An 11957-nucleotide genomic window follows, 5' to 3' on the forward strand; every position below is an offset into this window, starting at 1 on the left:
TTTTATAGACTTCCATATTCTGCCCTCTTGTATAGATTTGTGAAAATGAACAGTGATAGACATTTTGCCTGAAAACAGAATTTGAAAGTAATTTCTAGAAAAGGTAAACACAGCTATCTGTATGGCTTTGTAAAAATGAACAACCATATTCTGGCCAATTGTATAGATTTGTAAATATGAACAACCATATTCTGGCCAATTGTATAGATTTGTAAAAATGAACATGAACAGATTTTTTTGTTTGTTTTACTTTTTTTTAAAATGAAAAATAACTATTTTAAACAACATCAACTGTGAACTGATTTGGGCGTGTGTGTGTTAAAGAGACAGGGAGGGAGGGACAAAGAGAGAGAGAGGCTACATTACTTGTACTGAAACTGTTCTCTTCTCTGTTTCAATACAGCAAAGCGTTCAATGACTTTCTCATTGAAATCAGGCATGCTGAGGACTAGTTCCCTCTCCATGGAAAGCATGGCCAGTGCATTCAGACGTTCCTGGCCCATTGAATTTCGCAGGAATGTCTTAACTCGTGTCAAAGTTGAGAAACATCTCTCAGCTTCAGCTGTTGTCATGGGAGTAGTTATGAGGATGTTCAACAGAGTCACAGTCTCAGAGAACGTCTCCTGGAGGTTGTAGCTCATGAGAACCTGGTACAGTGCCAGTGCACCACAGCCTCCCTTGTATTCAGGATTCTCATAGATCAGAGATAGTTCTGTCTTGAGCTTTGCCTTGCTCAGCATGGGGTATGCATTCACAGTGGCATTCAGAGCCTCATCAGGAAATGAATGGCAGTACCTTTCAAACATGTCTGCTTGCAGTAAGGTAGCACTCACAAGGTGGCCAGAGAAAGAGAACCTTTCTTTGGTGTGATCCAGGATGGTGTTGCAGACCTCTTCAGACAGCCTCTGCTTCTCCTCTTCTCTCAAAGCTGTTCTGGGTCTTTTGGCTCCTGTTGCTTCTTGCAGCTGCTGTTGAGAGGAGTCCCTGAAGGCAAACAGACCAATGTGTTTGTTGGCTTTGTACAGTATTGTTGTCTATGTGATGCACAGGTATATGCAATGTATCCATGATGTATAGTACAAATATTTCAGTCCACTTAAAATGGGCAGGGATGCATAAAGTCTTTAGTGTTTAAGTTAGCCTTTGTGTCTCACATAGCCTGGATGTTCAGCACAGTATACAGTGGTGCTCATAAGCTTATGATCCCATGCTAAAGTTGACTAAAAAGAGGAATAAAAAAGAAAAGAAAATTGGTGTCCATAAAGGTTGGATTTTCCAACTTTTTTAATTAAGTCATTAAGATAAATTTCCAAAAGAAGATTTTTTTATTCCTCTTTTTAGTCAACTTTAGAATGTGTTCATACACTTATGAGCACCACTGCACAGTACACATAGTATATAACATAAAATAGATTACACCACTGGCCATAAGGCCATAAGAATAATGTAATTTCAAACACAAATGCAGTCTCCTTTCATGCATACATTTTCAAATAAAGCTCTGCTTTGAGAAAGATCGAATGATATTGTTTAATCTTACCTTATGGCCTGCACACTGCTTGTGAAGCTGTCGAGGGCACTTTTGATAAAGACAGCATCGATGTCCTTCTTCTGTAGCTTCTGGTACAGAATGTCGACGTGGGGCATGATTTTGTGAAAAAGACGCAGGAAAAAAATAAAATCTTCATCATGCAGCATCCTCACGTAGCCAGATGCCTCTCTCACTGTGGCCTTGTCAAATGAACCCAATGAACCCGTCCGGATGGCTTCAAAACATTCTATGAGGTCGTCTCGATTCTCGTAGACAGTGTTCACGACTCTGCTGTTGAAGTTCCACCGTGTGGATGAAGGTCTGGGCAGTCTTCGTGCAACAGTCTGGTCAAGAATGCTGGTGCGTTTGGGTGACCGGGAAAAAAAAGTTGTAATCCCGCTCAGATCGGAAAAGAAAATGTTCACTTTTTTGATGCGAGAAGTAGCTTGCTGCATGATCAAATTCAGCTGATGCGCATAGCAATGCACGTAATGGGCATTCTTGAAATGCTCACGCACCTTTTTCTGCACACCAGCCTTCTCTCCCCTCATCACACTGGCTCCATCGTAAGCTTGCGCAATGAGTTTGACTTTCGTCATCGGCAAAAAGACCGTTCAGTCTCTCCAAAAGTACACTGGCGATTGAGACTGAGGTTGATTCCGAGATGGGAAGGAACTCAAAAAAGCGCTCCTGCACTTTGTGCTTGCTATCTATGTACCTCAGCACAAGCACCAACTGTGTCTGTGTAGAAACATCCGTGGTCTCGTCAGCTTGGATAGCTACGAAGTTCGCAGACTTCACCTCCTCCACAATATGTTCCCTCGTGACCGCTAGCATACACTCCAGTACCTCGTTTTGAATGGTCTTTGATGTGCCCTTGAAAACTTTAGCATTTTTAAGATGGTCATCAAACACCTCATCTAATTGTGCCACAAAGTTGACAAGTCCAAGAAAAATACCAGGGTTGGTGGAGCCCTCAGTTTCATCTTTGCCTCGCAAAGCTAACTCAAACACTCCGCAAAACTTCACAGACTGGATTAGCCGGCTGAGGATATGGCGGTTCTTGCTAACCTCATCGTTGTGGCGGCGGACAGCTAGCCTGTATCCCTCATCCAGTTGAGTGGCAATATTCACTCTCCCCAAAGCAGAAATTCTCAAACAGCTATCCATGTGGGTCTTTGACAGCTCATGTTTCTTAATCTTTTCTGAAAGATGGTGCATGTCGGTTACACCAGTCGCTGTCCAAGCGGTGCTGTCTGAAGTGCCGCCTTCAGGGTGAATGAGTAAGCAGGGGTAGCAGAAAACTGCATTAGCTACATCGCAGCCTGCTAGCCAGGTTTTTCGTTCATACCAATTTTTGGAAAATCCTCGGGTGTAGGACTTCCCCCCTTTAGTAGAAACCTGTTGAATTATTAAATTTGGTCTGGGAGGTCCTAATTGTTTCGTTGCCAATTTATCTTCATTTGTTCGCCGACAAAAAGGAACTTCTTTCAAAGACACAATCGAGTTGCACTGAAGCCTAGCCATGTTGATAGTAGTAGTGAATTGATTGAGGCTGCTACCCTCTCTTTTCTTAGTTACGTTCATGGTTACGTTGCGTATGACGAAAGCACGTAAGTGCAAGCCCTCAGACACCCTTGGAGATTCTGTTGAAAGCTCTGAAATTTGAAAAAAAAAGATTTTACATGGGAGTCTATGACAGACTTCTGGGCGATTTTCAACCTGACTGAAATCGCCCCAAAAGGGGGGGAGCCATTTGAAGCACGACTTTAGCCTGATTGGACATTTAGTGGCAGTGTGGCACTGTGGCAGATAGATTACAACACTGATAACTACTGTTGCCGTGATATAATTGATTAGAAAAAAAATCCCTTCCTTTTCCCGTTAGGCAGTGCGTCGCCCATATCGCCCTATTGAACACACCGCCCCTGGTACAGACCAACATAACAACTCCTACAGTACAGACCAACATAACAACTCCTACAGTACAGACCAACATAACAACTCCTACAGTACAGACCAACATAACAACTCCTACAGTACAGACCAACATAACAACTCCTACAGTACAGACCAACATAACACCTCCTACAGTACAGACCAACATAACAACTCCTACAGTACAGACCAACATAACAACTCGCACCTTTAAAAACACACATTAGTTCAACTACTGCATAGTTTGTGCCCCTGTTTTTAAGACAATACTCACCGGTGTTAATCTGATCTCCAGTCTCCTCCTCTTCATCCTCCTCCTCCCCTTTCACTGTGACAGTCATCTTCTCTTCATTCCCCTCCTCTTTCACTCTCAAAACTTCTTCCTCCTCCTCCTCTTTCACTTGAAAAAGGTCCTCGTCTTCCTTCACTAAAATATCCTCTTTCACCCTGAAAGCTTCTTCCTCTCCTTTCCCTGTGACAGTCATGTCCTCCTCTTTCACTCCAAAAACGGCATCCTCTTCTTTCACTGTAACATCCATCACCCCATTTACTCCAAAACCTTCTTCCTCTTCTTTCACTGTAACATCCATCACACCATTTACTCCAAAACCTTCTTCCTCTTCTTTCACTGTAACATACATCACCCCATTTACTCCAAAACCTTCTTCCTCTCCTTTCACTGTAACATCTTCTTCTTTCAATGTGATAGCTTTCTCCTCCTCTTCTTCTTTCATTCCGAAATCTTCTTTATCTTCTTCTTTGACTGTGACAGTCATCTCCTCCTCTTTCACTGTGATATCCTCCTCTTCCTCTTTCACGACAATGTTCAGTCCCAGAGCTTCTTTCTCCGTCCAGCGGACCTCTTCTTTAGTAGGAGGCGAGTAGCTTATTGAGCTCATGGTTGTGGATGTTAGCTAGCTACCTAGCTTGCTTGTTAATTAGCGATAGCCTAGCACTCGGCTAGACGCTATCTTAACCAGCTAGCTTGACTAACAACATATATAAGAAATGGAGTAAATACACAGTGCGTCTAAAACACTGAGGTTAATATTCACAAAATGGTTCCAAGATCCCCGATGTTTTGGTTTTATGTTTTCTAGCAAGATACCGAGGCAGCTAATGAGTCATGTTGTTGTTGAAAAAGCTTCCCGTCCCGTCCACTAGATTACACGTAGCTAAACAAGAAACATCACTTGAAAGAGTCACATCGTCATCTGCTGACTGGAGTGGGTAACGCAGTTTAGGAAAATATTCATATCATTCTGGCAAACAATGTCATAAGAAATTATGTATATGAATCCTGGATTGCAGATGCTATGTATTGGCCATTGAGAGGCTTTCAAGCCACGGGTCGGCCATATTGGCACTCGCCAGTAGGAGCAGTCCTCCATAGCATAGTAATGAATGAAATTACATGTATTCAAGTATTTTTTGATGTAGTGGGGACAGTTACATTAGAACTCTCAAAACAAATACTTTAAGGCATTTTTTTAAATAATGGTTTTCATTTTTTATTTGTATGATTAGCTCACAGAATATAATTTAAAAGTATGCATTAAGGTGTCTGTAATTGAATAAATGTGTCAAAAACGAATGTAGACATGAATAAATGCAATTATATCGCTTCCAAAATAGTTATTGACACAAACCAGTGCGCCTGGCACGTACTACCACACCCCGTTCAAAGGCACTTACAGTATCGGCCACAACTGTATATCATTCATTTGAAAATGGATGTAGCAATAGCAGATTGCCCCTTTAAAGACAAAATCTATTCCCTTAAAGTCACACTCTGTAAGATACAAATGTCAGCATGAGCCACCAACACAAATATAAACAATGGAGAAAACAGCAGATAGACACTTGATGATGTGTAGTGCTCGATGAATGACACGCAGATAAACACACACACAGAAAGAAAACACAGAGTTTGAAAATGATAATTTAATCACAGAGTATTGTAGTATCTAAACAGTTTATGACTTTGCTGACGTTTGCAAATGGTGTGTTAGAGGAAGTTGACTCAGCTTGCGGAAGCATCTGGAAAGCATTACTATAGGGGCCCCCTAAAACAGAGGAAGTCTGTTATGTGGAGGCCTGGGATTGGTCTGTGGGAAAACCACCCATATTATGTTACATATTATAAATACCATGGTTGAAACAAAGGACGGGGAGAATATAACATATTAGAGATTGGGTCAGTTGTTCTCCAGATGTCTGCAGGAGTCTGTAAATTGACGCTGAAATCTTTGATGTAATAAACCATTATAATCAAGGACAGTGTCAGCGGATTTCTTGTCATCACAGCATAATTAGCATCGTTATCTCGACACTACAGTATCTACATTCAAACTGACAAACTCTACTTTCAAACTGACATCCTCCATATTCAGTTCAGGTGTTTAAATAAAAAAAACATACAAATGTCTTTTGGAATGCGCTTTATACAATTTGATTTCATGTGCCGTTAAACAAAAGCACAATTTCTCAGTCAAAAATATGAGACAAGTGTGGGAGCAGTATGTGTGTTCTCTCATGAACTTTTAGTCCATTTGACGTGTTATATTCCTTTCCACACTGGGAGCAGTGGTAAGGCCTCTTTCCTGTGTGTGTTATCTCATGGTCTTTCAGGTGCCCTAACTGGGTAAATATCTTTCCACACTGGGAGCATTCATAACGTTTCTCTCTGGTGTGGATTCTTTCATGCTCCTTCAGTTGCTGAAACCAGGTAAATTTCATTCCACAGTGGGAGCAGTGAAAAGGCTTCTCCCGTGTATGTCTTTTCTCATGCATTTTCAGGTACTCTAAATTCGTAAAACTCTTTTCACATTGTGAACAGTGGAAAGGCTTTTCTACAGAATGTGTTTGCTCATGCTTTTTAAGGGACCCTGATAGGGAAAAACTCTTTCCACACTGGCAACAGTGGTAAGGCTTCTCTCCTGTGTGTGTCCTCTCATGTGATTTCAAATTCCCTAACTGAGAAAATCTCGTTTTACACTGGGAGCATTGATAGGGCTTCTCTCCTGTGTGTGTCCGCTCATGTAATTTCAATTGCCCTGATACAGAAAATCTTTTTCCACACTGGGAGCACTGGTAGGGCTTCTCTCCTGTGTGTATTCTCTCATGCTTTTTCAATTGCCCTGATACAGAAAATCTCTTTCCACACTGGGAGCAGGGGTGTTGTCTTGCTGGTTTGGACGTCTCTTGGTCTGGTTCCCCTGAAGGACTCTTCCCTCTGTCAGAGTGAGAGTCTCTCTCCTGCCAAAGACAGACAGTATTTAGTAAACAGAGAGACCTGGGCCCATATTCACAAAGCGTTTCAGAGTAGGGATGTTGATCTAGGATCAGGTCCATCCAATCTAATTCATTATTATATAAAAGTCAATACTGATGCTAGTACATCACTCTTACTCTGAGACGCTGTGTGGATTCGAGCCCTGAATGAAACCTCCACATGATCAAACTGCCTTCTCTGAGGTTTAATACAGACTAGATCCCTCAATAACCGGAGGTCATTAATTTTTTACAACATTTTTTACATCCAGAATGATCAAATGAACAAAATGATCAGGCATGGTCTTGATTCTGTCCTCTTCATCATTTGAAAAGAAACTGAAAATGTCAACCAAAATGTCATGAAATCAGACATGAGTTGGTTGTAATTATAGGATAGATGATGCGGTAGCAGAGTTCCATCAGATCAGTCCGTCTTACCTTACAGCTAAAATATTAAGGACCTAATAACACCATTCAGATTTTAAAAACGAATGACGCAGAGCTTCAATCCTATTTGTAAGATTTCGAATAATATCAAAATCAAATCTTTTGTCTTGATCAATGACCAAGATATGGATGTCTCATGGTAGGGTGGGGGTATGCAGAAAGGGTCAACTTTGAGGACCTCTATCTCCTGAATGTTTTGGCATGTCAAACATCCTTCCTTCCGATGAAGTTTCTATGTGAGAATTGCCAGTTTTTCTGTAAACACCATGTTCTGCAGATTGTACTTTTAAGACGGTCCCTTAGCCAAAAGTGCAAACATTCCCCCATTGAAACCAATAGTCACTTTTTGAAAACGGAACGGAATGGCCAAAATGTAGGGTGTAGCTTAATCGCTACCTTAATCTGATTCTAGACATATCACTCTCATCATCCTATGACCTTCATTGAAGAGGCATTGACGAGCAAACTCCAAATATCAAACAAATATCTGATGCAGGGGTCTCCAACAGCTCATAGCTCGCCAAACAATTCCGAAAGTAAATGCAATTTTTCATGTGTTCCATCGCAAACTGTCATAAACAAATCTCACAAGTATCCGACACCGCAAGCTCCCAGCTACCATCTAATCAACGCAACATTGACATTTTCCACCCCTGGTTAGCCACTATAGGCTTAAAAAGCCAAACCTAACACAATATCTGCCAATTAATATCCAGCAATATTGCCCCAGTCTGTATGTGTGGTGAGGGCGTTTCTCTATCACTCCGTGTGTAGCAAGTTGACGTGACAACTGTAAGCCTACGTGCACTTAACGTTTAATTGAGAAGGTTGAAATACTTTCACCAAAACCTTCTCAATGAAATGTTAAGTGCAAGTAGGCTTACCTGGCAGAAGCATATCATGAGTAACTATTATTTGGTATTTGCAAACTCTGCCATGAAATGAGAAACAGCAGTACAGAACCATCGCTAGACCCACACATTAGATGGCACATTCCTCACTCGTTAGACGGGCAATTAAATTAATTAAAGGGCCAGATGCACAATTAAATTAATGAAAGTGCCAGATGCACAATTAAAGGGGAATTACACTCAAAATGAAATCTGTAAGAAAACAAACGCATGCACACAGAAATCAGAAACATGGACAGCCACATGATATTTAGCTTACGTTGACTGGACTAAATCGTTTTTGGTATCTTTTAGTTGTCACTGTATTAGACTAAACATAGGTGATTTGATGATGTTGAAATGTTGAAGTTGAAATGGTGCTGGAATAGTGGAGGCAGCTCCTGTTTTCTTTGCGACTTGCGGTAACTCTCTGTCGTTCTAAATCAATAGTTGTTTAGTGGTACAAAAATGTCGGAAACGTTAACTTGCTTGACCATGCTGTATGTCATGTAACTGTTTGTTACATGCAATATGCTTTGTGGACTTCACCAGACAGAGATTGCTCTCCGGTTTTGTGATGAAACAAAGGAGTGGTTGAATTTATTCTGCCACTGTCTTCTTATTGTCTCTGCCTTTAGGCCTATATATATATCACGGTCCCGAGGCATATGAACTAACAGGTTATAGAGCAAACAACGCAATTATCACATTTACATTATTTAGCAGACGCTCTTATCCAGAGCGACTTACAGGAGCAATTAGGGTTAAGTGCCTTGCTCAAGGGCACATCGACAGATTTTTCACCTAGTTGGCTCGGGGATTAGAACCAGCGACCTTTCGGTTACTGGCACAACGCTCTTAACCACTAAGCTACCTCACAACACATAGGTTGTAATATGGCTTTTTCCCCCCCTGGTTCCCCCAGTGATTTTACCCACGCACCGCTCCTGGAGATTAGAAGAGAATAAATAATGTGCCTAATTGAAAGCTAGAAGAAGAAAAATAGTAGCTACAAACATGTTTCATTTTTTAAAGTAGCTTTCATGCTTGAAAAGATTGGAGACCCCTGATCTAACGTGAAAATAAATTTACGGCGGAAAATTATTCAAGTGTAGAACTGCAGTAGAATGCCATTTTAATAGCACACATTAGTTCAACAACTGCAGTGTGCCCCTGTTTAAGATTGAACTCACTGGTGTTAATCAGATCTCCAGTCTCCTCTTCTTCTTCTTCCAATGTGACAGTAATCTCCCCCTCCTCCTTCATTTCAAAAAGTTCTTCCTCTTCTTTCAATGTGACAGTCATCTCCTCCTCTTTCAGTACAAACACAGCACCCTCCTCTTTCACACCGAAAGCTTCTTCCTCTACCGTAACATCCTGTTCTTCTTTCACTGTGATAGCTTCCTCCACTTCCTCTTCTTTCACAGTAAATTCTTCTTCTTTCACGTAAATGTTCAGCGCGGGAGTTTCTTTCTCCGTCCAACAGACCTCATTTTCTTTAGCTTGGGGAGAGTAACTTAGTGAGCTCATAGTAGGGGACGTGAGCTAGCTAGCTAGTTAGCATTAGCGACTAGCCTAGTGCTGGGCTAACTGAACAAGCCAGATAGCTGACAACGTAAATATGAAATTAAATGGATTAACTAGTACATACATACACAGTGTGTTTAAAACACTGAGGTTAATATACACAAAAATGGTCCAAATAGCTTCAATGTGTTGGTTTTATGTTTGCTAGCAAGTTACCGAGATGGTGGTTGTTGTTGTTGTTGTCCACTAGATTTTACGTCACGCAAGAATCATCACCTGAAAGACTCACATCGCCATCTGCTGACTGGAGTGGGAAACGCAGTTTAACAAACAAAAACAATTATCGCAAACAATGTCAAAACAAATAATTGTAAAACATAACCAGATATGTTTTCTCTTACTTCTTACAGATAATAATTTCCTCTACCCAGATGTAGAAGCTGAATAGTATGGTGGCTAGTGGTGCGCGGGTCAGCTGATTGTTCACCCGCAATTGCAAATAACCCATCTGCAACCTCAACAGCCCGATTATATGTGATAAAGTGGACATCTGAGGCACGTACACGACCCTAACTCGCTAATATAGGAAATACGCTGTAGACTACAGTCAGACTGCGGAAGGATTTTTTTTTTTTTACAGGGGGTGCAGGATTTTTTTTAACCTGATTTTTACTTGATTTTACAGGGGGTGCAGGATATTTTTTTTAAACTGATTTAGATGTTTAGATACATGCAGCTTCTCTTCTGTCATTATATGTTGCCCTAGAAGGCTAAATAAACCCTTGCTCACCAGAATAATGTCACACATCGATAGAATTAATGCTTCAATCTAGTTTGAATCGGTAACGTTTTCTCTGTCATCTCTGCTTCTTTCGCGGAGCAAAGACGTTTAGGGACTTGGGAGAAAATGCAATAACATTTTAAAAACGGGAAAGATTTTCTCTGCATCATTTCCAAATGTCATCAGTTTGACCGGTTGAAATGAAATAGAAAGCTGTGAAAACGACCCAACATGTTTCTGCTAAGATTGCAGTTCGGATAGGATGCATATTTTATGTGCTTGAAATACTAATTGTCACGGTTTCGGTTGAGGCTGCTCCTCCTCCTGGTTCGGGCAGGCTTCGGTGGTCGTCGTCCCCGGAGTACTAGCTAATACCGATCTATGTTTCATGTTCGTTTGGTTTTGTCTTGATGTTGTACACCTGTGTCTAGTTAGTCCTCGTTAGTGTCCTATTTAGTTCTCGTTGTGTGTGTCTGTGTTTGTGTGTGATTGCTCTTCTGTTTTGTTGTTTGAGCTACGTACTTCCCTCCAGTGTTTGGAGAGGTTTTCGCACATGTTAGTGCGCCGTTTGTTTGACGCCTGTGTGCGCCGTTATTTCGCCTCCAGGCTTATTGTGCTCATTTACTACGTGAATATTTCACTAAAGTCTTTTGGACTGAGCTTCTGCGTCCTGCGCTTGATTCCTGCACCACACCCACCTTCAGCACCCCTTGACAGAATCACACACCAATTGAATGGAATCAGCGGGATCAACAGTCACGCCTGAGTCGCTCGAGGAGCATGTCCGCGGCCAGGATGACCAGATACGACAACTGGGGACCGCTCTACAGGACGTCATCAACACCCTGCACCGATGGGAGGCCAGAGGGGTACCCACACCTCCACCTACCCTGCCAACCCCATCGGCCAGTCCACCAGTCCCAGGTCCGGAACCCAGGGGGATTCGGCTCTCGCTCCCGAGGGCGTATAACGGAACAGCTGCCGGGTGTCAGGGGTTCCTCCTGCAGGTGGAGCTCTACCTGGCCACTGTACACCCGGTGCCCTCGGGACACGAGTGCGTTTCGCCCTCATCTCCTGTCTCACGGGCAAGGCGTTGGAATGGGCCAACGCCGAGTGGAGGAAGATGGACGCCACCACCATCTCCTACGCTGAGTTCTCCCGTCGCTTCAAGGCCGTGTTCGACCATCCACCTGAGGGCAAAGCGGCGGGGGAGCGTCTAGTCCACCTGAGACAGGGGAGGAGGAGCGCACAGGCGTTTGCGCTGGAGTTCCGGACTCTAGCGGCGGACGCAGGGTGGAATGAACGGGCCCTCATCGACCATTTTCGATGTAGCCTACGGGAGGACGTTCAACGTGAGTTGGCCTGCAGGGATACCAATCTCACCTTCGACCAGTTGTTCGATATGTCCATCCGTCTGGACACCCTGCTGGCCACCCGTGGACGTCCCGAGGGGGGTCCGTCCATTCCGCCCTCCGGCACCTCCGAGCCGAGCCCTATGGAGCTCGGGGGTGCCGGCGCTAGAGAAAGGAGGAGGAGGAGCCCGAGGGGGCCTGTCTCCTGCACCAAG

The 11957-nt window shown here is 42.8% G+C and overlaps 1 protein-coding gene across 1 annotated transcript; it reads right to left on the reverse strand.

Annotated features, from left to right (window-relative positions):
* Nucleotides 1–5715: 5715 nt before the first annotated feature.
* Nucleotides 5716–9612, reverse strand: LOC123485773 (zinc finger protein 239-like). Its single transcript, XM_045216899.1, has 2 exons — nucleotides 9325–9612; nucleotides 5716–6727 (listed from the first exon to the last, which is right to left on the reverse strand). The coding sequence occupies exons 1-2, from the start codon at nucleotides 9610–9612 to the stop codon at nucleotides 5957–5959; spliced, it is 1059 nt and encodes a 352-aa protein (XP_045072834.1). The 3' UTR covers nucleotides 5716–5956.
* Nucleotides 9613–11957: the final 2345 nt, after the last annotated feature.

This window comes from Coregonus clupeaformis, unplaced genomic scaffold (genome assembly GCF_020615455.1).
Source record: "Coregonus clupeaformis isolate EN_2021a unplaced genomic scaffold, ASM2061545v1 scaf0847, whole genome shotgun sequence".
NCBI lineage: Eukaryota > Metazoa > Chordata > Actinopteri > Salmoniformes > Salmonidae > Coregonus > Coregonus clupeaformis.

Coding starts and splice junctions, on each gene's coding strand:
- LOC123485773 (XM_045216899.1), bottom strand. CDS start 9,612: ATGAGCTCACTAAGTTACTCTCCCCAAGCTAAAGAAAATGAGGTCTGT. Junction 6,728..9,324: donor AGGAGGAGGGGGAGATTACT/GTCACATTGGAA, acceptor TGTCTTTGGCAG/GAGAGAGACTCTCACTCTGA.